The sequence below is a fragment of the Poecilia mexicana genome, unplaced genomic scaffold (genome assembly GCF_051168715.1).
Source record: "Poecilia mexicana isolate PSO_F unplaced genomic scaffold, ASM5116871v1 scaffold_7, whole genome shotgun sequence".
In the NCBI taxonomy this organism is placed as follows: domain Eukaryota; kingdom Metazoa; phylum Chordata; class Actinopteri; order Cyprinodontiformes; family Poeciliidae; genus Poecilia; species Poecilia mexicana.
The window spans coordinates 24,823,331-24,842,094 of record NW_028263376.1 but is presented as its reverse complement, the minus strand read 5'-3'; the positions used below and the strand labels follow the sequence as shown (position 1 = coordinate 24,842,094).

Genomic DNA, 18,764 nt, shown 5'->3' with positions numbered 1-18,764 from the left:
GAATGATCGATGTTTGTAGATTTACTGCCAAACAAATAAAGTTAGCAACTGAGTATTGAACATATCAATGTTTAACTATTTTTTAATGGGGCAAAAGAAATAAAACTCACAACAGATGTAATCCAAGTAATTCACAAATACGAAGAGTCAGAGCTCATTTCACAAAATTATAGATGAAATTGGAATGAAATTGAAAACGATACTTCATAGTAAATCAAACCATGATTTTCCCACCTACAAATATAATTTTTGGCATGATGTTTTTTTGAGATCCTATTATTCTTAATCTAAAGTTGGTGTTTGCAGTGACATTCAGAGACTTCATGTTTGCCGTCAATAAACAGAATGTTATTCTTCCATTCTTTCACTGGCTTCTCCAAATTCCTGCAGAAAACTAAACCAGCTCCAAAACGCCTTTTCTTCAGTAGTCATACACAGTGCATGTACATAGAGGCCATTGTTGTTGAGTTGATTGGTGATTGTTTTCTTGTGTTTCCTGGTTCTTGGACAATTCATTTGATTATTTATTTGGCTTCTCTTTGAAAAACTGGACAACAGGCACCTGGTTGTAACCAGATTAATATGAGATTATGTTCTTCCCACTTCTGGATTATGATTCCAACGATGTGATTCAAAAGTTTAGAAATGCTCTGAAAAATCGCTGTTATGTTTTGTAACAGCACAACTTTTTTGTGTGTTTCTCTTAATTTTAACCAGCGTTATCACTTTTTATCTTATTTATAGAAATGTCCCATTCTCAATTCAAACTCAGTATTTAGCATATCAAGTCACAAACATAATTTTCTTGGGATTCCTGGCTTAAGCTATGGTATTATTTCAGCTTTTCCAATGTTAATCAGCTGCTCCCTGTTGTAAATCACCCTGTTGCTATGGTTACGCATCATAACAAAAATAGTAAAAAGATGAAAAATTTTGCCCAAAATCAGTCCAACTGCACAGTATCCAAACAAGCAGGAACAGTTGTCCAGAAAAGCAATTTTTCTCTGAAAAGGCAGGAATGAAAGTTTGAAAAAGAGAAAAAATCTCAATGTTGGTTGCTGTGGTTTTTGAATGTAACCCTGGTGAAGGTTTGAAAAAATTCTGTTGAAATAAGTTGTTCAGAAGTCATCCTGTTTCATAATTGTTTAAATTCAGAGGATACCATAAAGTCATCTGAAGCTAAAGATGAAAGACACAAGTTGTTTTGTCTGATTCTTTTACATAACTCATGTTAAAAACAACACAGTGACAGGTGAATTCTTGGTGACTGATTCCACCAAGAGTCACAAGCTGCAAAGAAATCTATATTATGCTCATGCCAGTATCACCATCACACTGTTTGACTTCAGCCCAACATGCTGGGCATTTTAAGCTGCTCTTTCAATTAACATGAAACGATCTGTGTTGTGCCTATGTTATGATCTTTCCTCTTCAAGAATTGAAACTGGTGGGATCATTCACTTTACATGATAAATAGATCCAATTAATCTGCAGCTATAGAGTGAAATTCATTCAAAGTATAGAGAGGTAGATACAACCATTTTAAATGAAACCTTTCCAAATCACAGTTTCTGGCAGTGATGAGTAAATAAGTCTTTGTGCCAAGTTCCTTTACTACAGGAATCCATTGTCCACTTAATGAGATCAAGTTGATCTGGATTTAAATGGCTGCAAAAGTCAATGATGTGATGAACCTGTTTCCTTCTTGGCATGAGTTTGTTTCGTTTCAGATGATCAAAAACAACAAAGAAGCATCAGCTGTTGTACTATATCACGGGTGTGTTCAGATATTTTTCATTTTTATCAAGGTTTCCATTGTTGGTCTGGATTATTGAAACAAGGTGTTGTCCATAGTTTGATACTGCATATGCTTGTACTTCAGACACTATTATATTTTAGAGGCAAGAGAGCAATTCAAATAAAAAGGCAAACACATTTTTTCAAAGTTGTATGAATGATCGATGTTTGTAGATTTACTGCCAAACAAATAAAGTTAGCAACTGAGTATTGAACATATCAATGTTTTTTAACTATTTTTTAATGGGGCAAAAGAAATAAAACTCACAACAGATGTAATCCAAGTAATTCACAAATACAAAGAGTCAGAGCTCATAATTTCACAAATAAAATTATAGATGAAATTGGAATGAAATTGAAAACGATACTTCATAGTAAATCAAACCATGATTTTCCCACCTACAAATATAATTTTTGGCATGATGTTTTTTTGAGATCCTGTTATTCTTAATCTAAAGTTGGTGTTTGCAGTGACATTCAGAGACTTCATGTTTGCTGTCAATAAACAGAATGTTATTCTTCCATTCTTTCACTGGCTTCTCCAAATTCTCTGCAGAAAACTAAACCAGCTCCAAAACGCCTTTTCTTCAGTAGTAATACACAGTGCATGTGGATAGAGGCCATTGTTGTTGAATGGATTGTTTACTGTTTTCTTGTGTTTCCTGGTTCTTGGACAATGGGCTCTTTGCACCTACGGCATTGACGTCACATCTCCAGGAGCTAATGCGGCTCACTTGTTTCCGCTTTGAGTTACCATGACTGGTAGCTAAGTCATATTTCAGATGCAAAAAACGCAATACTATGAATATTGTTGTCTTCCTAATATAATGGGCTTTTAAGTTTTCATTAATTTCCAAGCAATCCTGAATTAAGAAGATGGTGGCTTGTAAATATTTGCCACTACCAGTTAAAGCTAACGCTGCACAACACAAAGTTTGCAGCCTTCACTTCACTCCGTATCAGCCTAAAAATACCGGGGATACGGATGGTAAATAAAGGAGCCTCCCTGAGTTATTTCCATGGAATCACTTCTGTATCAGCCTGAAAGAGTTTATGGGAACGAGTGAGCAGACCAGAGCCATACAGCCGAGCAACTGATCCACCTGTACACACTGCTGTAAACACCGTCCTATCTGAGCTCTTAACAAGAAACATGCAAAAGTAATAAAACGAAATAACACGGAGACCTTAAAAGACACGGTCATATTTTCTAAAAGCAGCAACTTTTAACCTGAACAGCGGAACCAGATCTCTGACACCAGAGCTGCGCTACTGTTAAGCTATGAGGCTTGTTGAGCTCCGTCAGGCTTCGTAAGTAAAAAGCCCGAACCGTAACCTCCCCATTAGTCTGTGACACTAACGACAATAAACACACATAATATATTTGAAAATTAGGTAAAAACGTCTGTTAGAATGTTTAGATACTTAAATAGCACATTTTTACAAGAACAATGTCCGAGAATATTGCCTACTAGCATAAGCTAAGGTTAATGTTGGCCACAAAGTTTAAGTAAAACTCACCTTCGTATCACTGAATGTATAACGAGGCAAACATCTAAAACCTTTCTCCAGCTTACTTGTTGGGGCTTCGGATCGATGTACAAACCTTGGCCAAGCCCTAGTGTAAAATGATATTTTTATTGGATCGGAAACAATCAAGCCGTTTTTCCCCGAATGCGGAAGCTGGGGTGCAAAGAGCCCATTCATTTGATTATTTATTTGGCTTCTCTTTGAGAAACTGGACAACAGGCACCTGGTTGTAACCAGATTAATATGAGATTATGTTCTTCCCACTTCTGGATTATGATTCCAACAATGTGATTCAAAAGTTTAGAAATGCTCTGAAAAATCCCTGTTATGTTTTGTAACAGCACAACTTTTTTGTGTGTTTCTCTTAATTTTAACCAGCGTTATCACTTAGAAATGTTCCATTCTCAATTCAAACTCAGTATTTAGCATTATCAAGTCACAAACATAATTTTCTCGGGATTTCTGGCTTAAGCTATGGTATTATTTCAGCTTTTCCAATGTTAATCAGCTGCTCCTGTTTCACAATTGTTTAAATTGAGAGGATACTATGAAGTCATCTGAAGCTAAAGATGAAAGACACAAGTTGTTTTGTCTGATTGTTTTACATAACTTATGCTAAACCCCGCAGAGAAACAGGTGAATTCTTGGTGACCTATTCACTTTACAAGACAAATGGAGCCAATTAATATGCGGCTATACAGTGAAATTCATTCAAAGTATGGAGAGGTAGATACAACATTTTGAAACAAAACCCTTCCAAATCACCGTTTCTGGCAGTGATGAGTAAATAAGTCTTTGTGCCAAGTTCCTTTACTACAGGAATCCATTGACCACATAATGAGATCAAGTTGATCTGGATTTAAATGGCTGCAAAAGTCAATGGTGTGATGAACCTGTTTTATTCTTGGCATGAGTTTGTTTTGTTTCAGATGATCAAAAACAAAAAAGAAGCATCAGCTGATGCTTCTATCTCACGTTCAGTAACGGGTGTGTTCAGGTATTTTTCATTCTTGGTGTTTACTTGTTGGTTTCCATTGTTGATCTGGATGTTTGAAACAAGGTGTTGTGCATATATGAAACTCCATGTGTTTGTATGGCAAGCATCTTAAGAGGCATGAGAGCAATTGAAATAAAAGATGTAAACAAATGTTCTCAAAGTAGCATAAATGATGTTTGTACATTTACTGGCAAGTAAATAAAGCTAGTAAACTGAGTATTGAACACATCAATGTTCTTAATTTAATCTTCTTGTTACATTTATCCTGCTGACTTGGCAGGATCTTCGCCTTCAAAATCACAAGCAACCACTCTGTGCTAACATAAGTTTCATTTAAGCAGTTACTTTTTTGGAATTCAAATATAGCATATATTAAGAAGAAAGACAATACAAAAATAACTACTCAGACATAAAAGGTAACATTTGTCTACAGTGAGAAGCTGGTGGTCAGTATTGCTTACCTTCAGAATCACAAGCAAACACTGACCGCCATACTGCCAGTGCACAGTAAAAGAAGCCAAAGTATGGCGTTCATTAAAGGACACACTACCCCAAGTTCCAGAACCAAAGAACAAATCTAACATCTTGGTGGCCTCAGCTGACATAATTAAGCCACTATCCTACAATAACATGACTAAGACAACAAATAATTACAGTTCTACGGAGACCCTAAGGTACGGAGCCCTAAATCAATTTGGAGGCTGTGTTTTTGTATGCCTTCCTCTTTTACATCAGAACATAACCCTGCCCTGAAGGAGGATACACTCCCTCTGTCAATATAAATTGCTGCTGTGATAGAAGCAGGTTGGCATTGTGATTCTGAAGATCCTGAGGTGACTCTGAAGTTTTTTTGCTGCACTGGGAATATTGCTTTGAGTAACAGAAAAAAAAACGCATTAATTTGCTTTAAAAATAGTCATGTTCAAAGAAAGGATATTAATAAATGCCATGTTATCTGTTTCACACTAGAATGTCTGTCTTTGTTTTAATATTTCCCTTCCTTACAGCATCTTGTCATCAGTCATCTGATCCTTCATTTCAAGAGTTTTGGTGACCATCTGCTGATCCTACAAAACCTCTGAAACAATGGCAGACAATGATTCAGAAACAATGGCAGACGGAACTAAGGTAAAACTGTTTCTACTGGAGCAGGTGTGAAAAACTCATTTTCATTTAGTGCCTCATAATCACAAATGTCCTCAAAGGGCTGGTTGTGGAAGAATGCTTTGATGAAATTATCCATTAGCAAGTTGTTAATTAATAAATTGCTCAGTGCTTAAAATTAAATCATATTGAACATATTTTTACACTGATGTAATTGGGCAGGATACAGCATAAAAACTGCTTTAATTAAATTAACATTTTAAGCACATAACTTTTATAGTCAGCTGTTTGAAAACTTGTGACCAACCGGATTTGGCCCCTGCGACTTTAGTTTGACATGTGTCCACTAAAGGGAGACATAACTCTCTGTTCCTCTGTGTTCACAATTCCTATGCAGCAAAAGTGGTGAAAATAACTTGGTGGGTTACAAAATACTGCATAATTATACTGTTTGAAATACACCATAAGTGCTACAAAGTAAAGAAAGAATATGACCATTCGTAAAGGAGGACTTTATTAAGACTAATAAATTGTTAGATCAGCTTTATATATAAAATCTGAATCACACTACTTACCCAGAGATATATAATCTTTTTTTTTCAATTTTAAAAGTCTAGTTTTGTGTCTCTACTTTGTCACATCCTGTGCTTTTAAGAGTTATTAAAAATTCTCATTACAGAATGGAAAATAAATATTGAACAAGTTAGGATTTTTTAACAAAGTTATCACTCAAGTTTCTGTCCTGTTGGTTTCACACATATATGAATTATTTTTGGTCCTTTTCTTTAGATAGTGATTTTGACCTGATTCTTTACCTGGTTGTCAGGTGTTCAATGATCCCGTTCATGGGAGTCTGGAGCTGCACCCAGTCCTTGTCAAGATCATCGATACGCCTCAGTTTCAGCGACTTCGAAACATCAAGCAGCTTGGAGGGACGTATTACGTTTATCCTGGAGCGTCCCACAACCGCTTTGAACACAGCATTGGGTAAATGTCTGTTTATTGCACATAATTGCTGTTAATTAACTTAAGGTAGTGGCGTAAAGAGAGAAATACTTAAACAGTGCCTTGCAAAGTGCTTCTCATAACCAATTATAAATGTTTAAGGAAGTGATGGTTTAGAGGCAACATTAATTGTCTGTTAAATGTTCATGTCAGTTCCTTATATTTATTTAGTATGAGATTTTTTTTCTTTTTTTTCTGTTTTTCTGGTACAGGGTGGCGCACTTGGCTGGAGAACTTCTTCAGACTCTCAAAAAGAAGCAGCAAAAACTCAGAATTGATGAGAGGGACGTCCTTTGTGTGCAGATTGCTGGACTTTGCCATGACCTGGGTGAGGTGTTAACCAAAAAGACAGTTTCACAATATTCTACTTCTTCACAATCTACTTCCTTGCCTCAAATGAGGAAATGAATTATGTTTGTTGCTCCTTTTGACTATTGTCATTTTACACTATATGGTTTGGCAAAGGACATATTCCACTTGTTCAAAATCTACTTCCAAGTCAATACAGACAAAAAATAAATAATTCAGATAAAATGAGCATTTATTTTATAAAATAAGTCTTTTGACTTTGAAAAAAATTTATAAAATAATATGGTGATATTTTTTATTACAATTGTATTATTTACTACCATATCTGTTTCAAAATAGAATATTTACTTCAGACAAAACCACAACTGAGTTTTAAACTCATCCTTTTTAGGATAAAAACGGATTAGTGGATCACTGGTTTCCAGAATGAAAGAGACTAATTTCAGAAATTTTATTTTCATTTCGAGTCAGACTTCTGACCCCATTTACTCTGTTTCTCTCTATCCAGGACATGGACCATTTTCCCACATGTTTGATCAAATGTTTATACCTAAAGCACGTCCTGGATATGACTGGAGTGTAAGAAATTATTTTTACCCATTCTGAATTACTGCTTCATTTATTTTTTCAGACCGATTTAAGAATAAGAAAGCTTATGTTTTTCCTCCATTCTTGGAATTAGAGTTTGATTAAGAAAGTTATTTTTGTACTGCTTTAAAGATGACAAGATTTTATGTTGACTACCTAGTTTGTAAGGAATATGACATCCCCTAATCCAGTGTTTTGAACAGCTAGATTAACAAAAATGTTTTCGGTGCTGTTCCAGCAGGTACAAATAAAACAGGTGCAATGCATTATGGATACATGTAAAAAAATGTCAATTTCATTAGATCAATATTGCGTGTCCCTCATTTCAGAAAGTGAAAGTCATATGTGTGTATTCGTTACACTGACAGTAGGATATTCGACCCTTAATTTCTGGTAATTTTTGTGATTTGTCTTGCAGATAAAGAAAACCCAAAAATCAGTGTCTTAGAAAATTTTAATTTACATATGATCATTAAAAATAGTATGCTAGACAGTGCTATGACACTCCTTCTAGCTCTAATTTGTTGGGGTTCTTTTGCTGAAAGCTGTGCATTTCTTCAGATCATAATAGTAATAGTAACACTGGGAGGAGGTGGAGGAGTTTGATCTTTTCACAGATTATCTGACTCATTATACTATCATGATATGGTGACAGTTTTAAGAATTATGTAAAAAAAAAACATATTTTTGTGAAAGTTACATACTGCTGCTTTCCCTTTATTCTGATTTATTCAGAATATATGTTTCTTTTATTTTTGAAATGTGCCTGTGTCTTTTCGAATAACTAATTTTATGTGCCTTGCAGCATGAGAAGGCATCTCAAGACATGTTTGACCATCTGGTGGAAGAAAATGAGTTGAAAAATTTCATGGAGCACCACGGCCTGGTGCCGGAAGAGGACCTTCCCTTTATAAAGGAGCTGATTGATCCTCCGAATGTTAAAACAATTGAGGTACCCATTTGTACAGCTTTTGAAATCTATGAATATAGTCGTCGACTTGGTCTTGGTTAGTCTGGTATAATATGTTGCAGTACCAAATGTTATTACCATCTTTGAATGTCATGAATGCATTGATAATAAACTTTGCAATCACTGATATAGAAACTAAGATTAATTAGAGAGGGCACTTTTTTAGAAGGGAAGTGAGAAGTGGTTGTCAAAACAGTTTACCTGGATCAATAAAGGTTAAATAAATAAACAGAAGGGATTAACCGCATAGTGTCAAAAATCATTAATGTGCTTTTGACAAAGGACAATTTGTACTTCTTTCAGTTTCTAGTTTCTTTCTGTGGAATCAGAAACATAACTTAAAAAAATTGTTATTGTCTCCAATTCTGTGTTCTTTTTAACAGTGGCCACACCATGGCCGACCCAGAGAGAAGGCCTTCCTCTATGAAGTTGTGTCCAACAAAAGGAACAAGATTGATGTGGATAAGTGGGATTATTTTGCCAGGTGGGTTTATATGCCCAAATTAAAAAAATAAAAATAAAAAAATTCCTAACTAATTTTTAAACAAGTTTTTTCTTGCCATACATCAGGGATTTCCATCACTTGGGTATGAAGAACAATTTTGACTGCCATCGCCTGATTAAATTTGCCAGAGTGTGTGAAGTGGATAAGGAGATGCAGATCTGTTACAGAGACAAGGTTTGATTTGTTTAATTCCTTTTCCTTCCCATCAACATAAGATTCCAAAATTACAATATTAGCCACTAAATGTTATCATTGTTAACAGGAGGTGTTCAATCTGTACAACATGTTCTACACAAGGTTCTGTTTGCACAAAAGAGCCTGCCAGCACAAAGTGGCCAACAGCATAGAGTGGATGTAAGGAGCCCTTGACATTTCTGTAGATTAGAGACCGTAGTTTCTGTTTTATCACTTTCTATCACTTTCTGTTTTGTTCTTTTTGTTCTCACAATTATAAACTGGCTTTTTCCTTCAGGATCACAGACGCTTTTCTGAAAGCAGATAAACACATCAAGATTGAAGGCAAGGACGGAAAGATGTTCACTCTCTCCACAGCTATTGATGACATGGTGGCATACACTAAGCTGACAGGTGAGGAAACATTCACAATACTTTAGAAAAATGTTTGATTAAATGTGGATTTTTAAGAACATAGACATGTATTTTTTTTCAACTGTATAAAATCAAAGAGAAAAAACTTAAGATTAAGAAATAAATGCTTCTTTTGGGTCTATGATGTATATGGGACTAAAACCAACCTTAGCACTCATAATTTAATTATATTGTATTATTTATATCAATACCACTTTGAACATATATTTTTAACACCTTCACTTACTGGATAAATTTAAAGCAAATATAACATTAGCAGAACTATTTTGATCTAGATTTTTTCCCCCTATTTTCCTCAACCCTGTTTGCAGAGGTAGGCAGACATTTTACTTAAGTTATCTTAACACTACACCAACACTTTTTCCACAGTGTATTTTCACTGAGATTGTACATTTTGAAAATACATCATGTACCATTTTCAATATTCTTCTTTTATAATCACATGACTGTGACATAAAACTATAAACCCATTTTAGATCTACAACTAACCCAAATAATAGAAAATAGAAAAAATGAAAAACAAAATGAAAAATTAAATTAAAATAAATATAACTAGTAATGTGAATAAGAAGAGAGGGAGTGGACGTTCTTGTTTGACACAATTTCTCCTGTTTGATTATTATGTAATTTGTTAGATGTGAGAAAATTTAGTGAGAACATTCTTTAGAGATTTTGTTATAATTTTCCTTCAGTTCAAAATTTTACACACATTGGTCAGTATCAGAGATAACTGTCTTTTAAACTGTATTACTTGGGTTTCCTTCAACAAACCTCTAACACATTTGAGTTAATTAGAAGAACACCTGTGGATATATTTTAAGGCCACGCCTGAAACACATTGCTTTCTAGTTTGACGTGATAAGACAGTCAAAAGAAATCAGCCAAACTACCAGGATAAGAATTGTGCAGCTGCACTAGTGTAGTTCATCCTTGGGAACAGTTTACCAATGTTTGAAGGTGCCTCTTTAATCTGTTCATACAATTATATACATAATAAGAATTTCCAACTATCTTATCGCTCAAGAAGGAGACAGGTTCTGTGTCCTAGAAATGAATGGATGGAATTGTATGTTCCACCTTCTTGGGAGACCTGATTCACTCACTGTTATTTTCCAGTAATGATCTGTGTTATGCATGGTAAAACAATGTGTTTTAAGTTCATCATGGAATTTGTTAATTGTGTGAGTGAATAAACTGAACAAACTTAATGGACTTCAGTCCAAAATGTACAGATTGACCCCCAGAACAAAAGACAAAGACCTAGTGTGGATGCTGGCTAAAGCTGGTGAGACAGTGTCATTAACACGGACTGAGAGGTGTTAATCCACAGTACTCAGCCACGCCCCTAACTCCTCCCAAACTCCAGCGAACTGACTACTGACCAGCTCTCCATCTCACGGGTCCGAAAAGCCTCTAATTCCTGGGTATTACCGCAAATAAGAATGTAGAGAACTTTTGTTTAAACTGGGCGTGAGAAAGATTCGTCTAAGCTCTAACTACCTTCATCCAGACGTTATGACCCGCTTCAGTTCATGTATCAGACACCGGAGTAGCCCCGCCGGTACCCGAGCCCATAAACCACATCTGTTCACGGTAGCTCTTTCTCTATTATTAACGTGCACTTGTTACCGCTTAGATAATTTTAGCGACTAGGAATAGGGTCATTATTTATCTGAACTAAAGAACGTACGAAGCCACCCTAATTTATTAGGACCATAAACACTGATTTTACATTAATCAGAAGAATTAATTTTGGTTGACTCAAATAATTTAACTGTCCACAGCATCAATTAGACTTTGGTATTTTTATTAGCAAGCTTTAGGAGGGGAGAAAAGACATACAGCAATTAAAGGATTAAGTAATCAATAGATTTAAGAAAATTTTGAAATTTCACCTAATTCTAAACCCTACACTGTGTCCTGATCTAATTAGAGGCTTTGGGGGAGGCAGTTTTACTCGAACCCAGATGCAGAGTTGATCTTTGGCAGCAGAGAACCTCAACCTCAATGGATGGAGTCCTGTCTTTGTCTTGGCAGAATCCTTTTAGAATAGATCCAAAGGTGAACTGGTGAGAATCCTCAACGAACACAGTTCTTTATCCATATACAATCTTTGTCTATTCCCCATGTCCACTGCAGCATCATTGAAATCTTTTGGGTTGAGTGTGGGGCCGCAGTTGAATCAGAATCCCGGGTTGTGGGTAAACAGATCTTGTTCCTTTCTTGTGCAGCGAGTAGTCATCCCGGGGTATCATTACTCAGCCCTCCGTTGATTGTGCATCTCCGTGTGCGCTTGACTCGAACGCTGCGGAACAAAGAACCCTGATCCTTCTGTCTGGTGGAAGAAGTAAGAAGCCATTGCTTCCAAATAAACATAAAAAGACAGATTGCAGTTTGAAAATGCACACAGTGACAAAGATCTTACTTTTTGGAGACATGTCCCGTGGTCTGATGAAACTAAAGTGGAACTGTTTGGCCATAATGACCTTGAAGCATATATGACACAATGAACATTTGGAATAAGAATGTGGATAATTGTGGCATCCTAACTGTGAAGTATGGGGGTGGCAGTATCATGTTGTAGTGCTGGTTTGCTGCAGGAGGAACTGGTGCACTTCATAAAATAGATGCCATCACGAGACACGAGTCATAAGAAGTGGGAAGATCTGAAATCTGGAGTGGACTTTAAAATGGATTCAGTTCCTCCAGTTCTGTCAGGAGGAATGGGCCAGGACTCCATCAAACTGTTGCAAGAAACTTGTGGAAGGAAACCCAAAATAGTCATATAGTTTAATATATTTGATACTGATACTGATCAAATGTATGTAAACATTTGAATTCAATGAAAGTTACAAAAAAAATCTCTAAAACATGTTATCACTAAGTTTCCTGCCAATTAACAAATGTAAATATTTTTGATAATTCTAACTAAACTAAAACAAGTTTGGTCTGATTTAACTTCAACAAAATGTGCATGTATCCTTTTAATTAGTGTATGTAAATATATGGTTTCAATTGTATAATTGATAAGGCCATTTAATCTTAGAGATTGTTTTCTTCGTCCAATAAAAGGATGAAATTATTTAGTCCAGAAGGACGCATTCTTTTTGGACCAAATAATATTCAGGATACTTCCAGTATTGCCATTGTTTCCTCCCAACGATTAACCCATTCTGATCCTAGTTTATTATGTCTGGTGGCATTTTTGCAATTGTGTTGCCAGAATTTTGCTGATAAATTTGAGATAGAGTTGGGTAAATTGATAGTTCTCCGGTTTTCACATTTATTTGGGAGTATACCTGGCTTTAGCAGTAGAATAATTAGTCCCTGCTTCATGTAGAGTGAACGACTGCCTTTTATAAATTACTATCAACATGTCTAGTAGAAGTGTCAGCAGTTTATCCCATTATATTTATTCCATCAATAGCTTGTGCTATTTCTTCTGAATTTATTCCTATATTTAAATTAACCCTACTATCATGTGGCATAACTGGGATATGCAGCCCCCCCAAAGCTCTCCCACGTCCAGGAGAACTGTGAACACATTCAAAGGGAGGTGAGGGACATTGAGACTGAGTGGACCATGTTCCACACCTCTACTGTCGACGCAGCTTATTGGAGCTGTGACCACGTGGCGGCAATCCTCGAACCCGCTGGTGGACACCTTCAGTGAGGGATACTTTCAGGCTGAAGAAGGAGTCCTATTGGGCCTTTTGGCTTGTTGGACCCCTGAAACAGTAGATGAAGAGATTGATAGGTGGATTGGTGCAGGATCTGCAGTGAGGTGGGCACTGTACCAGTCTGTTATGGTGAAGAAGATTTAATGGTTGTTCTACATTCCAAACTCTGATCTATGGTCATGAGCTTTGGGCCATGACCGAAAGAACGAGGTCACGGATACACACGGCCCAAATTAGTTTTCTCTAGAGGGTGTTCAGGCTGTAGGCACTATATTTTTTCGGCTGATCTGAGAACATCTTAGGATTCCCCTGGAGGAGCTGGCCCAAGTGGCTGAGGAGAGGGAAGTCTGGGCCTCCATACTTAGAGTGCCAGCCCTGCGACCTGACTCCAGAAATGCGGAAGAAAATGGTTGCATGTTCTGATGGTGTGAATAAATTACCCAATGTAAATTAATTTGTCTTTATACTTATGTAGCTAGATAATAAAATGTGTTTTATTTATTTCCTGGCTTCCCTGTAGATAATGTATTTGAACAGATACTGAACCACCCGTCTGCTGATGGAGAGATTAAAAAGGGAAAGGAGATACTGGACAGAGTCCTTAAACGGGATCTCTACAGGTGTTTGGGGGAATTTCACTCAAAAAATTCCTCTGAAGAAATTAAGGTTAGTGTTTCTTTAACTGTAAACCTGATGTTGTTTATTAAAGATAGGTAATGTGTGAATAATAAGCATGCTTTTCAGCTACTTGTTACAGTTTTATTTCTTGCACCGCACAATATAAAATCTAAATAACATACATTTATTTTAATTATTATCACAGAAATACTGATAAATAAAAAAAACATGTAAAGATGCAAGTTACTGTACACAAATTCAAACTAAATAAATACGGTTAAAAATCCAATATGTAAATAAATAAATTATTAAAGTTGTTTCTGATCGCTCTGTAATCTCTTTCATTTTGGTGGATGATTTATTTTAAATTAGTTACTTATATGAAGGATTTGGGGAAAATATTAACAATACTGGTCCACCTGTCTTCTAATCCAGACTTTAAAGCAGTGCTTCTCAATTCCAGTCCTCAGGCCTCCCTGCTCTGCATGTTTTAGATGTGCCTCTATTCCAGAACAGCTGATTCAAATGATTGCATGGCCATCAAGTACTGCAGAAGCCTGTTAATCACCCAAAGATACAATTCAGGTGTGTGTCAGAAGGGAAATACCTAAAACATGCAGGGCAGGGGGGCCTGAGGACTGTAATTGAGAAACGCTGCTTTAAAGACTGGATTAGTCTTCATAGTGCTTCAGCCTCAGTACCTAAGGTTTAATTTTTTAAAACATCTTTGTAACAGATTTAGAAATATAAATCAATCAAGCTTCATGTTGTTGGTGTCAAGATGGAGGAATTTGGAATCTGATCAGACCTTATGTTGAATCTTTAATTTCTTTCTTTCAAAAAAGGAAATCGAGGCAGAATGGGAAAAAAACCTGAAAAAAATCAACCCACAGACTTTGCAGCCAGAGGACTTTGTGGTTCATGTAAGTTTTAATGTACTACCTAAACATCAACAAATGTAATTATGTTAAAATTCTTCTATTAATTAATATTTTTGTAATTCAGCCACTATCTTGTTTTTTGTGAACTTTATTGTTTTATATATATATATTATTTTTTAGGAAATTAAATTAGACTATGGGAAGCAGGATAAAGACCCAATAGAGGATGTGCGTTTCTACCAAAAAGACGGTCCAGATAAAGCCGAAGAACTTAAAAGAGATGATGTAAGAATCAAACAAATGACATAATTCACTTTTTTTTTTTATATATGCTTATTCTGTTTCTTTCCATTCATACTGTTGCTCACAATTTAGTGAATTTATATTAAAACCACTCCTGCTCTTATTTCACTTGCTCCATGTAATGCAGTCTGTGTTCTTTACACTCTTGTTTTAGGTATCTTACCTTCTTCCAGCAAAATTTGAAGAGACAATAATCAGATTCTACTGCAAAAGGACAATTGATAAGGAGGCTGGCAGGCAGCAATTTAAGAAATTTAAGTCCACACACGACGAGTTTCCAGGACCATAGGTATTTCTTTATGCTGCATTTGAATGCAACAATTATATTTAATTGGTAAATATGTTGTGACAGAAATTTTCTGCTTTAGTTCAAAACTCCAAGACCAGCTTTAGATAGTTATGTATTGTGTTTTGAAAGATGAATTGTTTTAGTGTCCAAAAAACACAATATGTCAGAATTTATCTCTACTGCAGTGTAAATGTTTGCAATGATGCTTCTGTTATTGATGTGTGTGCTCTGAACTCTCTTAACAAGCATCTGCCTTTATGATATTCTGCAGAATGAAGATGTGGCAGCTTCTGAAGAGTCTCTTCCATAATCCAGCTGGGGCAGCAATTATAAAGTTATATGAAATAAACTTGGTTTTTTAGAGTAAGCGCAGAAACAACCCTATATAAATCATTTGGAGAAGGTTTTTGTTAAACTCTGATTTAATTTTTTTTTTTTTATTAAGGACAGGTGTTTATCAGCACAATTTAAATATACCTATAAGGAGAAGGAAAGGGTTCATAATAAGGGTTAATATTAGAATGCTTTGATTCCTATTTGGAGGTTTTTGTTATAAGAAATAAAGTTTTACATATTAAAAACGTATTTAAATTATCTATTTAGTTGGGCTTTATTTAGTTTTATTTTAAGGTTAAGTTCTGAAATGTAAGAAACGATCCCATATTATATACATGGGATGCTCATATTGTTCAATTTGCAGATGGTGGGTTTCAGGATAATCTTTACTTATCACTGCAACATTTAAAGTTTTTATTTATTTTTATCATTAGTTTCAGACTTGGCTTATTTTCCCTTGTAATTTAGTTTTCTTTGAGATTTGGCTGCAATGTGTTTGTACTTTATTTTTTTTATTATTTTAATATTTTATGTACTTTTAATACTACAACTGTATTTTAGGGTAGTACTTTAAAAATACCATACTTTACTAAAATATGTTTTCACAAACAATTCACAAATTTCTTGTTTATTGAACTTGATTTTCATAGTGGTGAAGGTAACATCTTTTCAAAGATTGAAGAAAGTTCTGTTTAAATTGCTTTATTTTGTTAAACAAAAGAGGGCATAATACTTAAATCTAACAATGACATAAATTGGAGACATAAAAGTTGTGGCTCTGTTGTTTTCCATAGACACCAATGAGAGGCTTCAATTATGTACATTGATTACTGATTATTAGCACATACTCAGTTGAATGACAGTTTATTTTATGACTTTTATTTGATTTTGTGGCTTAATGGCATAATCAATAATATAAAGATGAAAGATTACTTGGATTTTATTCCCTTCCCTATACTTTTTATTGGAATATTTCATAACTTCACACTCTTTCAATAAAGTACTTAATTGTACATGTTTGATGAACTCTAAACTATAGATATTGTTACAATCAAAATAAAATAAAATTGGTCTTTCCATCATTGCAGTTGGTGTCTCATTTATTCTGCTTTGCAGCTGTGCAGGAGAAGTAAAACATATCCACCTCACTTCTGTTTTAAACTAAATCTTCTGCTGATTGGTAGATAGTTTTATTCGTTGTACATCTTCATTGTCCATATTTAAAAAACATTACCCACTTAAAGCATTAGACAGGCCAGTTAATTCTGATGTAAACATGAGAACATTTGGCCTTTTCTAATATTTTGATCAGGACAAAAACATAAAATACCTTTTTATTCGAAACAAAATTTCTATAGAGTAATGTTTGTAATGTTTGAATTGGCATATACATTCATATTCAATCAATCATAATATTGAAAAGTTAATGGATTTCAGTAACTCAACCCTAGTAAAAAATAAAAGTATACTTTAGTATAATAAATTTTAACATACTTTAGCACACCCAGCTAAACAGCTATAGATCGAAATTCATTCAAAGTATGGAGAGGTAGGTACAACCATTTTAAATGAAACCCTTCCAAATCACCGTTTCTGGCAGTGATGAGTAAATAAGTCTTTGTGTCGAGTTCCTTTACTACAGGAATCCATTGACCACATAATGAGAACAAGTTGATCTGGATTTAAATGGCTGCAAAAGTCAATGGTGTGATGAACCTGTTTCATTCTTGGCATGAGTTTGTTTTGTGATAAAAAACAACAAAGAAGCATCAGCTGTTGTACTATATCACGTTCAGTAAAGGATGTGTTCAGATATTTTTCATTCTTATCATCAAGGTTTCCATTGTTGGTTTGGATGATTGAAACAAGGTGTTGCCCATAGTTTGATACTGCATATGCTTGTACTTCAGACACCATTATATTTAAGAGGCAATGGAGGAATTAAAATAAAAAGGTAAACACATTTTCTCAAAGTTGCATAAATGATAAATGTTTGTACATTTACTGCCAAACAAATAAAGCTAGCAAACTAAGTATTGAACACTTCATTGTTCTTAATTTAACTCTTTTTAATGGGGCAAAAGAAATAAAACTCACTACAGATGTAATCCAAGAAATTCACAGATACAAATAATCAGAGCTCATAATTTCACAAATAAAATTATGGATGAAATTGAAAACGATACTTCATAGTAAATCAAACCATGATTTTCACACCAACAAACATAATTTTTGGCATGCTGTTTTTTGTGAGATGTCCTATTATTCTTACTCTAAAGTTGGTGTTTACAGTGACATCCAGAGACTTCATGTTTGCCCTCAATAAACAGAATGTTATTCTCCCATTATTTCACTGGCTTCTCCAAATTCTCTGCAGATAATTCTAAACCATTTGTTTTCTTACACATGGCTTCACCTGTGGACTAATTTGCTATGATTTATTTATACGTATAGATTTATTTATTTATAGATTTGTTCGAATTCTGCTGACCATGATGGAAATTTGTCAGTGGCACTTATTTTACCAGCTGTAAGGAGATTTTAAACGGCAAATCACAATATTCCAGCCAGGACTTAAATATCATTTGAACTGAATTGGTAACATAACTGAGACAACAAATGATGACAGTTCGAAGGACCAGTTCCTGTTCCATTTGATTTTTCTTTTCCCCCTAAACCCAACTCCTTTTTTATTTTTAGGCTATACTTTTCTCAAATCTGCTTTTTTATGTTACATAGCAAAGTTTTTCTACATGTACAGCAGGCATTTATATTTAAATCCCTTTTCCTATTAGATGATCTAATTAATTTGCAAAATGTAAAGAAAAAATGAAAGAGAAACAAAAAAACAGTTCTAGTTTGAAAAGAAAAAAACTATTCTCTGTTCTTCTGAATAATTGTTGCAGAAGTAGCTTTAGTTTTTTAGGATTAGCTGCACAGTGGAGGCACTGGTAACACAGTTGCCTTGCAGGAAGGAGCGCCAAGAATCAAATCCTGGCCTGGGATCCTTCTGCATAGAGTTTGCATATTCTTGCCATGCATGTATGGATTTTCAGGTAACTCTCACAGGGTTCTCTATTATTCTCCAACAGCCCAAAAACATGACTGGCACTTCAGTTAGTCTCTCTGAATTGCACTTTGGCTAAGCTTTTGTGTGCACGTTGTCTGATATGACCCATATCAGTGTTTAACTGCTTGTTTAAACCATTTGGATATCATTCAATGCTCTGGTAGAAAAAGCCA

General features: G+C 35.0%; 1 protein-coding gene across 1 annotated transcript; it reads left to right on the top strand.

The window, feature by feature from the left end:
• The first annotated feature begins 5,309 nt into the window (after positions 1-5,309).
• On the top strand, positions 5,310-16,605 carry LOC148158446 (deoxynucleoside triphosphate triphosphohydrolase SAMHD1-like). The gene is made up of 14 exons (XM_088007307.1): positions 5,310-5,452; positions 6,255-6,415; positions 6,646-6,761; positions 7,251-7,321; positions 8,136-8,282; positions 8,684-8,784; positions 8,871-8,979; positions 9,068-9,159; positions 9,278-9,393; positions 13,615-13,760; positions 14,558-14,635; positions 14,774-14,878; positions 15,051-15,185; positions 15,457-16,605. Exons 1-13 carry the CDS (start codon positions 5,411-5,413, stop codon positions 15,183-15,185), a joined length of 1,419 nt encoding a protein of 472 aa, XP_087863433.1. The 5' UTR covers positions 5,310-5,410; the 3' UTR covers positions 15,457-16,605.
• Positions 16,606-18,764: the final 2,159 nt, after the last annotated feature.